General features: G+C 34.7%; 2 protein-coding genes and 1 long non-coding RNA gene across 3 annotated transcripts; 2 read left to right on the top strand and 1 right to left on the bottom strand.

Moving 5' to 3' along the window:
• Positions 1–404: 404 nt before the first annotated feature.
• On the top strand, positions 405–5,767 carry LOC116301264 (uncharacterized). The gene is made up of 5 exons (XM_089030311.1): positions 405–624; positions 1,974–2,393; positions 3,542–3,655; positions 4,182–4,305; positions 5,042–5,767. The coding sequence occupies exons 1-5, from the start codon at positions 555–557 to the stop codon at positions 5,265–5,267; spliced, it is 954 nt and encodes a 317-aa protein (XP_088886437.1). The 5' UTR covers positions 405–554; the 3' UTR covers positions 5,268–5,767.
• LOC148910971 (uncharacterized) lies at positions 5,232–17,692 on the bottom strand. The gene is made up of 3 exons (XR_016119842.1): positions 17,629–17,692; positions 9,961–10,079; positions 5,232–5,364 (listed from the first exon to the last, which is right to left on the bottom strand). It is a non-coding gene; the product is annotated as an uncharacterized LOC148910971 (long non-coding RNA).
• On the top strand, positions 6,394–16,461 carry LOC116301267 (uncharacterized). Its single transcript, XM_089030310.1, has 12 exons — positions 6,394–6,551; positions 7,429–8,075; positions 9,326–9,505; positions 9,990–10,032; positions 10,776–10,943; positions 11,514–11,718; positions 12,118–12,277; positions 12,795–12,823; positions 13,256–13,278; positions 13,849–13,925; positions 14,304–14,345; positions 14,543–16,461. The coding sequence occupies exons 2-12, from the start codon at positions 7,451–7,453 to the stop codon at positions 14,581–14,583; spliced, it is 1,593 nt and encodes a 530-aa protein (XP_088886436.1). The 5' UTR covers positions 6,394–6,551; positions 7,429–7,450; the 3' UTR covers positions 14,584–16,461.
• Positions 17,693–18,383: the final 691 nt, after the last annotated feature.

The following is an 18,383-nucleotide window of genomic DNA, read 5'->3' on the forward strand; positions in this document are numbered from 1 at the left end:
ACCTATTATGGTAACAAATGCCGATCTACCTATTGTACTTCACTTATCGTTCAGCTTTGATGAATGCTTTTACATTTAGAATATCAGAAAGCTACATCATGGCTTAATAAATAAAGACCACAGATTGTATTTATGCGTCCAAATGGCAGAACTGCTGCTTGAATTGAATAGAGAAAGACAATCAATGTCACAAAAAAAAAAGATCAGAGGAAACTAATATTACATACCATAGCATTTTTTTGATATCTAATATATTCGCAACATTTCATTGCATTATGCAACAGATACTCGTCTGATACGGTACAAGGTGCATTGCTTGGGCTTCCTGATCCTGTGACATTCACACATTTATGATCGATGTCCACTTATATGACATGACATGCTCTATAATGCATTCATTGGTTAAAGGTGGGGCAAGCAATGTTATATTTCGCTCGCCGCTCGTTTGCCTGTTGGACGCTATAGTTGCTAGTAAAAGATAAACTGAAGGGCACCTCTAAGACATCCCTGATAACAGATTAAATTCTCTTGCCGAAGGAATCTAAGGGCTTACGATGGTTGGGGCATATGGCTTGACCTGTGTTTTTACCCTTTACATTCTGATAGCTGTATTGTTTATAGTAGGTAAGTGATACGTTCGGCTTCGTTGCTGATTGAAGTAAAAATATGTTTTTAAATCTTTAGATGAGCTGCAAATACACATTTTCTGGGTAAGATAATGGGGGAACTATGATTCTGGTAAATTATTTCACTTTGCTGTCGTCAGATCCACAAACAGGCCTGTTTATACGCGCGCACAATTTTGTTATCTACTTCAGCGAAGAGTCCCACTCGCTGCAGGTGGCTGGACTGGGATTTTGGCGTTTGCTGTTTTGAAGGAAAATCGCAAGGAGTAAACTGGGACTATGGAGAGAAAGACAGTAATCTTCTCTCGCAATTTTAAGGGACCGTTCGTTTCTTGTCGGGTAATAGGTTGTATTTGCGTGGTTACTGGTAACCCATAAATAGACCTGTCTAGGACGTTTTCTCTCTGTTGTTGAATTAAAGAAAATGTTTTTCAGACTTTTTATTGTAAAAGTGCTGTGCCCCTTGATCTGGTTTATTTTAAAAAAATACCAACCCCCCCCCCCCACCCCCCTCAAATAGAAAATGACTGGAGGAGATGCATTCTCGTCCCCAATGCCTTCTCATCTTTTTAACGAAAAATTGAAGGCCCTGGTAACACAAATCAACTGTTAATTTGATTGGTTTTAATTTTTTGCATAATCATCTGTATCCAGTTTGCTGATTTTACTAGCCTGCAGAGCAGGCGTTCTTTTGATGGGTTTGAGAGGAAGAATAGGGGTTTTGGGGTTCCTGTTTGACCTGTTTTGACCATTGGCCTGCAAGAAAAATGGGACCTAGCCCCTTCGCTTCTTTTTTGCTTGGTTTCAATATTCTCGCTCCTTCCAAAGTTCCCCCAAAACCCCAAATTTTTCCCAAACCTACGAGAACGCCTGCTTTGCTGGCTATGATTTTACAGTCAATGGTAGAAATTTGTATACTTTACCAAACACATCTATGGTCTCGCTAAATTGCTTATTTTTCAGAATGTTAATCTCAGACAAATAAATTATTCCATAAAGAATGTATAGATAAGCTTGATCGTTTTTCTTTTGAAGAAAAAAAAATGGTTTGAATTTATACCAGAAGTCAGAATATAATAAGCAGAGCATGTGCACATCTGATGACCTTGAATCTGGGTCTTCTGGTTTGTGTGTTACCAAAGCTTTGATATTTTGGTGAGAAGGGTCTGGGTACTAGACGCAGATGCGCACATGTCCAGTACTCAGACAGGATTCATTTCATTTTAGACTACAATACCCAGCTCAGATACTTTATCTTGGACATCATGTGGGGAAGCATTCATGTTTTTTTTTGTAATCTGAACTTTCAGCTTTGATGAGTTATTAAATGTTTTTCTGTTATTTAAGATGATGGAGCAGAAGGCCTTACTTTTCGAGTCCCACATGGTAAATTAGAAGCACTACCTGGAAGAAAGTGTCTGAATTTACTTTTTCGGGAACCATGTGTAGATAACCAACACTGTAACATCTCACTTGAAGTCAAACTGGAAAGTAAAACTGGCCAAATGACCTCAAGCACTTCAAAATCTATAGAAAGCAGCCGAATTATGAAGATTAATAGTACCTCCATGTACTTACTGTGTATGTTTGACTCCTCTGCTGGGGAAAATGTTTCTTGTTGCAATGATATCAGTCATAGTCCAGGCATAAACATCACAAATGGTGTTGAAGTGGGTTTATCTCATTACCAGGAGATAAGCTTTGATCTTAAAGCTTGCAATGAGAGCTGTTTAACACTGTTGAAATTTTTCAACGCCTTTCTACCTTGTAAGTTTTGCAGTCAAATAAAAAATATTTTTCAATATGCCAATTCATGCACTTGCAAGTAATAATATTTAAAGAATGTGTTTCATCAAGCAAATTTTTCTCGAAAATAAATTCTGAGCTCCAGTTGGAATTCGAACCTGTGATCTCTGTTTACTAGTCAGGTCAGACCTCTAACCCCCAGGTTTGAATCCCAACTAGATCTAACTCAGAATTTTTTCCCAAGAAAAATTTGCTCATTGAAACACAATTCACATCTTTGATAATTTCCAAGCAACAAAAACACCTTATATGTAAGAGTTAATTACAGAGAATGGAGGCAATAAGCCATATGCATCCTGAGGGCCACAGGCCTCAGGGATGTATAGGCTTATTGCCGAAGCTCGAGGCAATTAAGTATTTTATTTATCAATTGAGAAGGTTTTCTATCAAATGTTGCTCATTATAAATGTGAGCAGTCTATATATAGTTATTAACAGGGTTAATAACTATATATTGACCTCGCATTTATAATGAGGGTTATAACAAAAATAAGGCCTTGTGAATAACAAAGAAAACCATGACAATTGAGAAATAATCCATTATAGAGTGCATGCCGTAAATCCATGAAATAAAAACAAAGTTGATACTGACAAATAGTAGCTATTTCTGTATAATAGTTACTATACCTTGAACAGAACAGTACCTTTCTATCATTGTTCACCATCCCTGCAGTTCCATGTTTGATTTAGCAAAACCAAACACTTTTTAAATAGAAATACTATAGCATTTACATCAATTATTAATTCAATCCCTATATTTATTACATACACATTTGGACATACACTCATCAGTCTCAACAAAAACAAAAAACATATTATAATGATCTTTTAGAATTTAATAACTCCATATGATTGTTTTGCATAATATGTGTCAACTCATGATGCCTATTACCATTAATACTGAAAGTGATTTGTAATTTATGGCTTGATTTTTGGATTATTAGTTTATTAGTCTTTTGCAAGACTTAATTAACGCCCCATCCTTGAATGCAAATGAAGTCAGTCACGAATTTGTATAGCAATTACAGCTGTACATTGAAAAAGAACCAAGATTAACGCAATAATAATAATATACTCTCTCTAATGATATATGTTTTTCTTTATTTCCAGGGCACGATCCATGCTACTTTGGAAAACCATGCCAAAATTTGGGAACTTGCCAACCAGCTTTCAACAGCTATACTTGCTTATGTCGAGGCAACTGGAATGGCACCAACTGTACTAGTAAGGAATTCTTATTTGGCATAAGCCTTAACCTAGCTTGTTTCAGTCTTTATCAGTATGTTAAACCTTATAGGCATCCTGATACATTTTATAAATGTAATTTCTGGATTGTAAATAAATAAATTTCCATAGCATTTCCTTCTTTGGAAAACCATGCCAGAAGCAAGGGTACTTACCATTTAAACCAATCCATCCAGTTCAATGGAAATTCATTTTTTGTATAGAACTGTCTTAACCCAGGTGGATGAATGTTAATGACTATGACTATGACTACCATGACTATTAAGGTCTATTACTTTGTGGCCGCATTTCATATATTTCACATACTTTTGAACTTTTATGCACAGGCTTTTTGCTGTCAAATGAGGTAAGCTTTTGCACACCTCATTCCTTTACACCAGCCAGCTTTACATTAAAATATGTTATTTTAACGTACAGAACTATGTGCATAAAAATAGGCAAATACATCATTAGCAGTCATACTAATTAGCATGTCATGCTGTAACCATCATTTACTATTTCTTAGTTCCAAAAGACATGACATACAATGCTGGCCAGTGCTTGAATTATTTATCCAGTGCAGATGTCAAACTGTACATGAAGACAGTGGAAGAATGCAGAAGTGCTTGTTTAAACCAGTTTTCTCCAAGGTGAGAATTAGCCATTCGAAGGTTGAGAAAAGACTGGGGAGAGTAAACATTGCAATGCATTGTGGGACTATTTTAGGGGGACACATTTATGAGATGGCAGCTATTTTGTCTACTTAAACAGTCTCATAATATACTGTAATGCCAACTCCACTCAGTCTTTACATCAACCTCGAAATGCTATGCTAATGAATTATTAAAAAATAAACAGATGTTTTATGCCAGTGTTAAATTAAATCTAGATAAATATGACTGAAAGATGAAATGTTTCTTTTAGTCTGCTATTTAATAAGTCTCTAAATAAACCTGATCTTGCTAAAGGTTTCCAAGAAAAAGGATCAGAAATATCCCAAAAATCCACTACCTGAGGTTTCTATCTTAAAGTTTTTTCTCTATGAAAAGAAAATTTGAAACGACACCCTTAACTCCCCCCCCCCCCCCCCCCCCCCCGCTCTTAAATTATAAAAGTCAAGATTTTAAGAAGAACTTTCTTATTTAATCGTGTAGTTCCAGAAATCATCGATACCCACCCCACAGAGGAATTTGGAATTTCCGAAGAGTAGGGGGATCAGAGAAAGAACAAAAATTACAGAGTTTGTATGGAAGAAAATTGGAATTTCCAGGGGGTAGGGGAGTGTCTTAAAAAAATTCCTCCATGAGGGGGGTATGGATAATTTTTGGAACTACACATTATTTATTTGGAGTCTGGATTTTTAAGATGTCTGTTTATTTGTTTCAGATGCAAAGCTTTTCAGTTCAAACAGATAATGTCTGGAAATTATGGCAACTGCACCCTTCGCAACTCCAACAGCCTTGAACAGAAAGTTCAATCATGTGACATGGACCTATATGAATTTACTAATTTATTGATACCCCCTACCCCTGAATCTCATAGTGCTCCTACTGCTGTTGCCACAGTAACCTTGAATTTGCTGCTTGCATTTCTTGCATTCTTCTTGGCGTAGAACGAAACCCAGGCACTTTTTTTGATTGTAGATTGCCAGGGAATCATGAAATATATTAGAAAAGGTTCTAGGTAAGGTAAAAATATGTTTCCAGTTTCTGAACAACAAATTTTAAAAGCATCATGTTAATGTCATTTTAATATTATCATACTGTTAGCATCATATAGCAATATAGCATAGCATGGCATAGTATAGCATAGGGATAGCGTAGGTCATAGCAGGCCATATAGCATAGCAGGACATAGGATATTATAGCATAGTCAACAACTGCTTACACACCACATTTTCTCATGCTTTGGCTGTCATTCATCACACTGGTATAGCAATATAGCATAGCATGGCATAGGATATTAGCATAAAGATAGAATAGCAGGCCATATAGCATAGCAGGACATAGGATATTATAGCATAGTCGACAACTCCTTACACACTACATTTTCTCATGCTTTGGCTGTCATTCATCAAATGTACCAATAAACCAATAAACCAAAATTAATTTACTAAGCCTGTGGATGGGGGGGGGGGGGGGGGGACTCTAAAGATAAAATGTGTAAACATGTGTATGAGGCAAATACCTCCCTATGCCCCTGATTAATAGTTTTTTGAATGATTTCAAGCCAAAGACACAGCTATATCTAAAAGCTGTGGTTGTTCTAGAAACATGAGATGCAGTCTGGTGTTTTTGCAACCTTAGTCCACAAAACCAGTCATCAGCCCATTCCCACTCAAATACTGTAACCTATTCTTTCATTGTTTTTGGTCTTCCTTTGATTAACGGCAACAATGATTGTTGCAAGACCAAAGAAATGCTCCTTATTAACTTATTGGGCACTCTTAGTCCCAACAGGATTAATGAAAGCTTTGCTTTCAACTAACCCATTCTTTTACTATTCTCTTAACCCCTTACCTGAATTTGTAATTGGGTTCCCTGTGTAATGATTGGTAATTTTGCCGAATATGATGTATTACTATTGATATATTTTTCGTCCGATGTTTTTCTGAGATATTTTGTTCTTTATAAATTGACCAATAAGATTCATTGTACTATATGTCACATAAAAAGAATGCCATAAAACGACCCTGTTGGTATTATCCAATCAACGCGCTCGATAAAATATCAACAAGGAACATATCAGTTCTTGCGAACGATTTCCTGTCAAGCATCAGTTCCGACTAATGCCGATGGAGTTGCAATAACTTAGCAAAAACACTTCAAAACTGTTCGAACGACAAAATGAAAGCTTTGACTGCATAAAAGCGAACTATTCGATTCTTAGTCAATCGGTAAGTACGCAGAATTCTGTGTGGTTTTACTCTTGGAGGGGATATTTGCAAATGTTTGTGGAGCACTAAAACATGTCGAGACAAATACAACATTAGCCGTTCCAAATCCAATCTTAACCCTCTTATAGCAAATTCCAATGGACGTTATGAGATTGTCCGAATGAAGTTTCAACTGATATTAAGGCAGTTAGAATCATCATCATCATCAAAATCTCTTAGATTTACAGATGAAATGTTTTGAAACTCGCTAATGACTTCTCCTAGACCTCGTCAGCACTGATATATTTGATACTGCTAATACGACTAGCGCCTAACCCTCTAATGATTTGTTATTGTTTTAAGAAATATTGTCACCGCTTGCTGTTCCTAGTGTGACTGAATCATCCAGAAAACCGAATTATATTCATTTCTGTTAGGAATTTCATTAGTATTTATGAATAATTATCCAAGAAAATTACAGCTGAAGGTTCGTCCTATGTAAATACTTCCGGGATAAAAAACATATCGTCTTAGTATGATAGCTTTGATATACACAAAAAAGACTTGTCCTGGTGTTTATAAAATGAGGGTCTTTCCCTTGTATTTGCTTGTGGTTGGATCGAGTTAAAATGTGGTTAGACAGAAATTAAAAGTCTTTGTTAATTTATTCATAGTTATGAGCAAGGATTATGTCGATATATAATCGATTATTACAATCATAACGTTCTCCTAAAAAGAAACAATTCTAATAAAAAATTCACTACTTCAGTGCTGTATCTTGATACTTTTTTATGTTGTTCACTATTGTTTAATAAAACCTGTTCAATTCATTATTTAATCAATAATTCAAGTTAATTGTTATTAGACGTTACTGACAGTGTTATGTTTCGTTTTGAAGGGCATATGATTATCATCCAATAATGGCATTATCACAACAAGAACTGTCAAACACGTTAAAGCATTTAAAACGAGCACCAGCTCCGAGAGTCCCTGTAGGGTCCGGTGTAGGGTCTGATCAGGCTGGAGCGATTAATTTAAGTGCTATCAAGCTTAAAAAAACCGGAAAGCGAGAGAGCTTGATTGAAGAAGACAGTACCGGTATGGCTTTTATTCACCAAGATGGGAAAGAAAACAACCCAGAACATAATTCAATCTTTAAAAAGCACCTAGCAATGTTCGACCATCAGGAAGAAGCACCTGAGAAGCATTCATCTTTGCCGAGAGTGATGCCAAAGCCTAAACTTAGAAATTCCAGTACAGGGTCTGAAGAGGAAAGAGACTTTAAAAAAGCTCGCAGTGAATCTTTCCCTCGGCCTCAAAGTGGAGATAGTAGAGATGATAATAGTAATATTGTCCAAGGGTCTGAAATCCCTAAGATGAAACCTTTACCATCGCTAAAGAGTATAGGAAAGATACCACCACCTAAACCAACAAAACCACTTATCTTGGCTATGAAGGTACAAAAACAATACAAAAACCATAAAGTAATTATAGCACCAAAGGTTCAACCTGTAGCTGAAGCAGTAGAAAATGGAAGAAAAGGAGGCAAGTAAACTTTAATTTAAAAATCATTTTAAAATGTCGTATGCATGTCTTTGTACTGTGATGAAGACATATTGGGAGCTGATGAGCATTAGAGAAACTTGCATAGGAACATGAGGCATACACTGTAGTGCTTTACTGTAGCTCCAAGAGGGGTCATATTGCAATTATACAAGGACGTAAGCAGTGTTTTATGTACTGTTAAATAAACAAGCAGGAGTGTTTTATCAGGCGCAGCTGAATGGCTTTAAGACCTGATAAAACACGATCTGCGAGTTTATTAAACGGCTTAAAAAACTCATGATGTATGTTCTCATATTGTACTGAATTCTTTACGAAATGAACCAAGTTTGATAGAGAAAATCCAAGTTAAAGTTTATGCAAATGAAGAAGAATCTATATCAGATATAAAACCTCCTTCATGGTCATGATTTCTATTGTGTTTCCATCATGAATTATCTAAATTGCTTTTATAAAACATTTTTGAATAATTTTGTGTGATGTGTCTGTTCTCTGATATAAACATGGTAGCCAGCCAATCGGCAAGAATTTCATTTTAAGTATATTCCATGAAAAACTCTAAAGAGTACTGAAAATTGTATGATAGTATAGATGACTTGAGCTTTGGGGTTAAAAATGGATAACATTAATTTATTAATTCATGCATTGATAATGTGGCAATGTGAATACAGTAATCTGGGAAAATTTGGGATACAAATAAGAAATAAGACATTAAAAAATAATAGTGTTGCCAATAAATCTGGTACTGAATTTCAAAAATTGCCAAATAAAGTTAATTTATTCTGAATAATTTAAATAATGTGGTTAATCCAGCACATAATTTTTCATTGAACAGTTTCAGCAGTCATTGAACATTAACATATATCTGATATCAAATTTATGCAAACAAAAACATTACCTTTCTCAAAAAGTTACAAAATAAATTTAATCTTGAATTCAAAAAAAAAATCCTTAAAAAAATAAAGATATTCATTTTTACATGATGACTTGAAACTTTTTCCAGGAATGGGAATTGAAGAGGGGTGACTTGGGGGGAGGGGGGGAGGGAAGGAGGTTTAAAGTCACCACTGTCTACGTCCGTTATGTTAACACTTCATGTTTAGTTTCATGTATACAGTCTGCTATTTTTTCCCGATCTAATGCCCCTACATTTATAGGGAACGTACTTCATGGTTCTTGTAGTTATTCAAAGACTTCCTACTAACATTCTATATTCTCCCATATTTTTTTAGATGAAAGCATTGAGGAAGAAGAAGGAGAAGATATATATGATGATATTTGCAGTGCAGAGGACACTCCTCAGGTATCTTATCGCCCACAGCCTACTCCGCCTACCGAACCAGAACCGATTGATGAGGACATGTATGATGATGTAGAGCAGCTGGCTGAGACAGTTAAGGCTGAGCTTAAGGGTATTTATTTTTATGATTCAATGATCTATGATTTATTCATTTCCTTATTTATTTATAGATGGAAACTGTTATCTACATAGTTCTGAACTCGTATTATGATTATTCTAATCCAGCTTGCTTGCTTATTTAATTAAATTAAGTATCCTTCTATTTATGCCTTCCCTTTCTTCTCCCTCCCTCCTTCTTTCGCTCTCTCCCTTTCTTCTTATCTTCAAAAAAACTACACAATTTGGTAGGGTTACTAGATTGACACGCAGTAATTTTCATCTAGGCCCTTTCTAGATCAAACCCAGGTCGCACTGGTGAGAAGCGAGTGCTCTCACCACCACAACCACCATGCTTCTCCAATTCTTTCTTCCATTAATCCATCCATCTACCCACTCTACCACTTATTATTACATGCACCTAAATCTATGGTTAGTATTAATTTATTCAAAATATTTCATTACACTCACCCATTTCTATTTATATCTCTTCATTAAAGGTCAAGGTGCAAAGCCACCTCCAGCTCCAATACGATCTGATATGTAAGTACTACCAATATCTGTTTGCTGTTTTTTTTTTATTTCTGCAACTGGTAATGATATAGTTATTAGAGGATTAAGTATCAATATTATAAAAAAATTAATATTTGATTGGAATGGGATAGGATAAATTAATGAAGGGTTAAATAAGTGAATGGATTATGGTTAGATGAATAAGTTGATGGATGGATGATTGAGTAATGAATGGTTGAATAAATAAGCGAATGGTGGGGTTGAATGGATGGAGAGATGGTTGTATGGATGATATGGGTGGGTGGGTAAGTGGATGGTTGAATGGATGGATAGATGAATAAATTGATAGATGGATATATTTTGGAATGAATGGATTGGTAGATTGGTAGAATTATATGAAGAGAGGGAGGGATGAATAGATGGATTGGAAAATGAATAGTTAAATGAATGAATGGGTAAAGATAATAAATTGGGATGACTATAAATAATTGATGCTTGAACAAAGTGTTTATATATAAACTGCTTTTTTTATAAACATGCAAATTCTATAGTTTCGATTTGCCCATTGGAATTTGGTTTTTCACTGCTGCCAGTCAAAAATATGAAAGGTACTAGCTGATTAGTTTAAATTGGTGACAGCAAAAAAAATTAGCATGCGGCTACCAAGTTCACATTTTTTTGAAAATAGCAGTAATATGTTAGAAGATCAGCAAAATAGCTTGTTTGACTCGTGCATATAATTACGAATGATCATTATTTTATTTTTGATATAGAATCACGGAAGATGGGACTTCATTCCAAGAGGAAAAAGAATATGGTGAAGATCTTTATGAGGGAGTTGAAGCATTGAATGATGATGACCAGGCTAATGACATTGAAGAGGAAAATGAAAATGAAAGAGTCGAACAAACAGAAGTACCACCCCCCTCTGCTCACCTAAGGTATGAATAACAACTTCTTCATATCCTCTTTTAGCCTGCATGCAGGTGGACTTTTCTTTTAGACTTAGGGAACATTCATTTTTTAGAAGGGAGAGGGGTCGAGAGGAATAGCTGTTAGCATACATGTATGTTTTGAAATTTTATAAATTTTCCCTAATACCTAACAACTGAAAAAAATTGAAAAAATGCAAGATTATTACCAGAAAAAAATCGCCAACTCCCCTTTTTTCACTTGTAAGTATTTGATGTATCCCCCTCCCTTAATTCCTCTAGCCCCCTCCCCCTCCTAAAAAAATGAACTCTCCCTTAACACTTAGTAAGTTATGTTCCGATGTACGAATGAGTTGCTCTACCTTTGGTTTGATGAGTTTAAATAACATATAACATTGAATTTAGTAATGACAACAGCAACAAAAAAATGCCAACAAAGTCAGTCATTTCCAGACCAAACTTCTTTCTTATCGTCAAACTTTTTGTTCTCAAAAATGTTTTCCTACAAATACTTTACAGTAATCTTTTTTATTTTTAAAAAAGTTATATTTATTGAGACTTAAATTTTGTTTTCTATAGTAATAAAGAAGAAGACATCAAGAAGAAAGAAAAGGAAAAGAGAGAAAGAGAGAAAAAGGAAAAAGAATTACAGAAAAAGAGAGAAAAGGAGGAGCAAAGGAGAAAAAAGGAGGAAGAAAAACAAGAACGAGAAAAAAAGAAGAGAGAAGAGGAAGAGAGACGTAAAAGAGAAAAGTTTGACAAGGACTTGAAAAAAGCACATAAGGTAAGTAGATTATGGTAGTGTCACAGGGGTGTCACCCCTCCCTGGGTTAACTTTGTGCGCAGCACCCCTCCCTGAACAAAATCCTGTTTCATGATGGTATTTCAAAACAAATACTGTATAATGAGAAAAAACCTGATATTTTACAACCTTCACTGCCTGTAAAGGGTTTTTCCATTAAGTTTGATTTTTGGGGGGAGAGGGGACTCATTGCAAGGGAGAGAACTATACATCAAACAAACTCGCATGCATATGTGGCTCAGTCAGTTATCCAACCTGTCACCCTAGGCATGACCTACATAGAGGTGAGAGCTAGAATTTTAGGGCAAGAACAGCCCATGCCTTTCATGCTCTTGTGTAAGAACTGTTTACTGAGATACGATTAAGTCTTTGTTGTTTTAGCTCAAAGGTAACGAAGATATAATAGCCAAGGGAACTGCAAAGGAAAGCTTTTCTGGTACTGGAAAGGAGTTACCATGTTCCATTGGAACAGTCCTTGAAGTTATTGTCAAGGAAAATTGTCCATCTGGGAAGTGGTTGGTCAGAAATCCTCAAGGACACTGTAAGTTATCAATGAAATGGTATATTTTTCAAAAGCAGGTCACATGACACTCTACCCTCCTATGAAATTGAAGTTGTGTTAAAATGAACATCAGTAATGAAAAGAGCACCTAGATATTAGTAAGAATCCAGTGATTCAGTGGCAAAAATTTGAATGGTCAAAAAGAAGACAAGCTGTGAAAAATATGTGCTCCCAAAAGAGGTCTAGTTGAAAAGATTATAGAAACCACACTGTCTGGTGACTAAAGTATGAAATGGGAATTAAAAAGGGAGGATCCGTGGTAAGAATGACTTAATAATAAGAATCAATAAGAGCTCACTTAGATAGCTTGTAGGCCAAGTTTCAGAGATGAAGGAGTCAAAATGGAAAAAAAGAAGGAAAATGGGCATATTATTGGTAATTAGATGGTAGTCAAAGGAAAAGGATGGAAAGTTGATAATATGAAAAATTACTTAAATAAACTAAGGATACATATTAATATTTAATTATCTGACAAGTAATTTCATTTTCTTTGCAGTGGGTTATGTACCATCATCCATACTAGAGGTAAATAGCATAAGCAGGGCTTAAAATAACGGCCAGACATCAGACAATTTCCGGCCAGAACTGAAACTTGTCCAGTCAAATCTTTGCCTTGCAGGTCATTTTGACCAGTAACATTTAGCGAGAAATAAGTTAAAAATAATTTGGCATGTGGTCATGGCCGGTGACTGATGGGCAGTTATTCTAAGCCTTGATACTTCATTTTAAATAGTTTCAAGACTCAAACATTAATTTTCTGTTCAACCCAGATAAGTTAAAATATTATTAGTACTTCAAACTGAGTCCTGTCACCATCAATGTTGAATTCTAATTATAGCCAATATTTCAGACATCTGGACTTTTTAACTAGCCTACATAAATGCAACTCACTGACTGTAAAATAAAATGATTATACTATAATTATTAAAAATAACATTTTCTTTTCATTCTTTTTAGATTGAGGCTGGGGATGAAGAAGGGTAAGCCTTCTTAATCATCACTTACTATTAATTTAATAATAGCAGTCTTACTCCTCTCCATGGGCAGGGAGCTAGAGGTCTATTTAGAATGATTAATAACCAGGGGCGATCCAGGGGTGGTGAGGGGGGGGGGGGGGGTCACTAAACCTACCACTTTGCACAATTTTTTTTAATGTGTTTATAAATAACTAAAAATATTTACCAGAATAAACCTTTACTCAGATTACTTGAAGCTCTCAGATTCACTTTCCCTCAATTTAAGACACCATTTTTTTTCACCATTTTTGCACCTGTTATGGATTTCCTGTGGTATTTTAAAACTTTCCCCTTTTAAAAATTCTGTATCTGCCTATTTTTTAACCAATGTCTAATTTAGCTGTCTGGAAATGTCCATGTTTCCAATTAATATCTAATTATGATTTAGCCAATTATCTAATAGTCTTCCTGGAAAATCCCCCATTATTTAACTTCTTTCAAGTAAACAGGGTTTAATCATTAATTAACATCCTCCAAGAAAATTTTTTTTTGGCCTTTGTAATATCAATTACATTTAAACCTTTCTTTTTTTAGTATGGAAAATCTGGATGAGGATTTATATGAGTGTGTGGATACATTCAAAAGTCAGGATCAACCGCCATCAAATCCAGGTATAAATTACTTCTATTTAGAGCAGGTTTCATATGAATGTGAAAGGTTCATGGTGTGAACACAGTCTGCTATGACAATTAATGATGCTGTGTCTAAGTATTTTGACTAGATGAACAGTACACTTCACACATTGTGAATTTCGTCGGAATGCAGCTCAATTTGGAGGACATAACAATAGATTTCCAATTCTCAGGAGATTGAAACTCTTTTGTTGTGTCCTGCAAATTGAGCTGCTTTGACATCACATGCAAGTGGCGTATTCTACACTATGATGTACCAGTATGCACTTACAGTTACATAGTCACATAAAACTACTTCAATCTAAATTTTTGTGACATTGCCTAGTTATTAATAATATGATTCTAAATATTTTGTAGTTGAAGAAATAGATGATGTCTATGATGACACTTTAATGGAAGGTATGTAATGAAATCAAGTGTATATATCAACAACAAAAATCCAAATTTTTATGTACTTATGGATTATAGAGTACATATAATATATTTTTAAATTATATGGGGATAGGGGGTAGTTCTAAATTTTCCCCACCCTCCCACCCCCCATTCTAATGACAAGAAGAAAGGAATTTAATATCAATCACTATTGTTATCCCTAGATGAAGATCTGTATGACGACATCCCAGGTGCAGATATGTGAAGCCAGTTTTTGGATTATTACAAGGGCATCAAATGTATCACTTAATAATATTATATCACTATTAACTTTCATTGTCCCAACTCTTAAAAACATATTCAAACATTTCCACATACAATTTCAAAAACACTCTGCTGTATATCATATAAGAGATGAGGTGGTAAGCCATGTGGGATGGGCGGCTCAGAAATCATATAAGAACATGAGTAATAGATAACAAGGCTTGTAATTTACCTAAGTATTACTCATGCTCTTGTATCATATAGGCCATTTGAAGACATTCCCAGTAGAGCTCAAGTTGGAAGGCAAAAAAAAAAAAAAAGAAATTTAGTTCTTATCTTTTTAGTTTTGTCCTACAACTGTAGTTCTGCTCTGCTTATAAGAATTAATCAATTAAGAAGTAGTGTATATTTTGAGAAAAATATTTCTTGAAAGACAAATTTTCATTGAGTTGATGTTGAGTTGATTGATTCTCTCGGACCATTCAAAATTGAAACTTTCTATTGTTTATAGACAATGTATGAAAAAATTAGGCTATTACGTACTTTATCATTTTGATATGCAACCAGTGTAGTTTTTCCCTGCTAGCAGAGTCTCACTTGTTGGCGATTCTTCTCGCCAAGAACAGCCAACCAGAGTCTCACTTGTTGGCAATTCTTCTTGCCAAGAACAAGGCAAGTGTAGTTTTTGTAGCCAATATGAAGGGAGTTTTGATGGTCTTGAAATCAATATATTATATTAGCAATGTGCATGTACTACCACTACCAGAATCCATAGGACAATTATTATTTTTAGTTAGTAATTAACATTTTAAATGACTATTTTCACAAGGGATTGAAGGTGTGAATAAAGAAGAAAATTTGCAAAGGATTCTGGTAGTGTCGTAAAATAAAATCAGCAAGCAAACAGGCTATCAACATACGATTGATCTCAGACCTTGTTTTGAGAGAAATAAATATATCTTATTAGACATTTTTGGGTGCAGTATGGATGAATATTTTTTAAATTTGTCAATTATTTTGTTGAGCCCATCATGGTGAGACTTAAATACAAAGATAAGGAAAAATGACTGCCTGTACTGCACCTTAAAATATGCAACAAGTTGTTTAACTTTCAACAAATATAAAAATAATAATAAATAATAATAGGATTTATTAGCAGTGGCATTTCCACAAAGTGGCTCATCATCCACTGAATTTCAATTGGATTATTTTTCAAACATACGTAGGCTTTAAAACTAATGTTTTTCTTTCAAACTAGTTTTTAAAAACCATTATTTCACTGTAATATTATGAAACACACAACTTAATTACTCGATTCTGATTGGACAAGAGGAGTACAAGTACTATGTAGATACCCAATTAAGTTGCTCAATTTTGTTCCATGTATTATAAACAAAAAAATTGCACTTATCTTCTCATACAATTCAGAATTGATAGACAATGTTTTGAATGTCCTCAAATTGGAAATGCTTATTTAAAGCTTATCCAATTTTGAAAAATTTCAAAACATCACACACCTATAATTTCTGAATTGTGCTCGAAATCGTGTTATTTCCTATACGAATAACCCAAGGCTTTCTCCTGTAATATTTTGTACTCTACTAAGTGTAGTTAGATGATAATAACCAAGCTTCATATTCTGATTTTTTCCCTTAATTCAAAACATTTCAACAAATTATATTAGTTTCACCCCCACTGCAAGTTTTAAGTACAGTGTCCATGAGTGAACACATTAGATATTTTCTAATACTATTTTTATATGCATTTTTTGTGTCTAAATGTATTTTGATAGTAAGAGGTGTTGAGCACCATGAATAGTACTATTTCCTACAAGCTAAGGTTTTGTGGTATTTTGTAGATTAAACTTTGCATTTTTATAGATTGTTTTATATCTGATGATGGGAGAGTTTGGGGGAGGGGTAGGCTATAGCCTAATTTTTAAAGCAAAGACAAGAAGGTTCAATAACTATAAAAAATAAAATGATAATGAACAAGGGACTGCGAGGGATGTGTGGAGGGGGTCTGTGAAAATACACATAAAAAAGTGTTTAGAGAAGTTAGAGCTTGGTTATTCTAGCCTGTGAAACGGCCCTCCAGTGTGGCTTTGGAGAGATTGCGGCGAGGAGGGGATTAAACCAGACAGGCTATACCTACTCCCCTTCAAGGTGAAAGTTGTTGCTTTCCATATAATATTTGATATGATGTGACATGCAAAGGAGGCATTAAATATGCAAAGCTTTTCTGGGACATTAAAATATCCTGTATTTATAAAACACCATTGTCTTACTAATGGTTTATAGAAAGGTTATTGGAAGTTTGTTTTCTCATAGTAATTAGTGATTCAATTTAAAAATGATGACAAATAAACTTAAATGCCTCCTTGTCTCCCGGTTCAACAGCCTATCCCAATTTGGAGGCATAACACTACTAATGTACTAATAAATCACTCATGATTGTAAGCTGCACGGCTGCTAATAGTGCCTTAATATGCAGCCTGTAAAGTCCTCCACTGCAATGTAAAGCGCATTGAGACGTGAAATGCGCTATAGAAGAACCCCATTATTTTTTTATTTATTATATGATGCCACACTCATTAACATATTGGAAGTATAAACCGTGATATCTCCAAGATGCATCACGCAAATCATGTACAAATATTTTACCATTCAACTACTTCATGTAGAATCAATATACTGAAAATATTGATTCAGGTGTCATAGGCACTTAAAATTTAGAAAAGGCATTCAGCTTCTATATAAGACTTATAGTACTTTTTCATAAGAAATTACTCAACATTTACATAAAGCTTAGTTTTCATTCAGTAAAAATGTCTTATACCAAATAAACATAAACCATTTAGATTAGTTATTCCCTCTGTTTCTTTCCCATGATCTGTAGTTTTCAGAACATTTTGTTAAGCATATAGTTTTTATTTTTTTATCTTTCTAAAACTCAGGAATTCCTCATCAAAAAGTCTATACCTTCAATCTAAGGGAAGGGGAAGGACATAAATGCTATGAGATTTATTTCGATATAAGTAATTTACCTTGTTTTTCAGGTTTTTCTCCCTTGTCTTGCAATCCATCCATAGCAAAGAGTACACATCTTTCTACTTGAATATCCAGTTACCCACCCCTCCCATGCACGGTACCTTATTTGGTATAAAATATGACGTATTCACCTACTGAGCATGCGCAGTAGCATAGGTCCCTCACTCTTCACGTGATCTCCACGTGATTTTCTCGAAAAAAACTTACAGAGATTGAAAAGAAACGGACATTTTGAAGAAATTTGAAAGTTTAACAGCGAAAAAAACGGCAAAACTGTAATTCTTAATGAAAAGGTAAGTCATTTCAACTTATTTTTACTTTGTAAATGAAATTTGATGAGCATTTGGTATGCTTTGTGGTGGAAATCGTCTCGTAACTAAGCAGATTTTTAACTTCCCTGTCAACGGTTTAATTGCCATAGCAATGCCATAGAAACAGAAAGATTACCCTTCATTTTTTAGGCCCATGAAAATTGTCCACATTATATGTGTTTTTGATCATTTTACAGGGTTTAGTCCATCCTTTAGGTTGCCTGAATTTGGGTACACTTTTCATTTCTGTATTCAGAAAAAATTGTACAGTTTTCACACTTTTTCATCTTTTAGCCTCAGTTCCTGATGAATTTGGGTTCATTTTTACACCGTTCTCATTATTCCATGTTAAAGGATTATTCCTCTTAACCACTTTGCCAAGGTTATAGCCCATGGTTTTGATTTATTTGGGTCCATTTTCAAACCTTACTCCCCCATGG

This window comes from Actinia tenebrosa, unplaced genomic scaffold (assembly GCF_029948245.1).
Source record: "Actinia tenebrosa isolate PJP-AT-01 unplaced genomic scaffold, QUT_ActTen_1.0 PGA_scaffold15__27_contigs__length_11533743, whole genome shotgun sequence".
NCBI lineage: Eukaryota > Metazoa > Cnidaria > Anthozoa > Actiniaria > Actiniidae > Actinia > Actinia tenebrosa.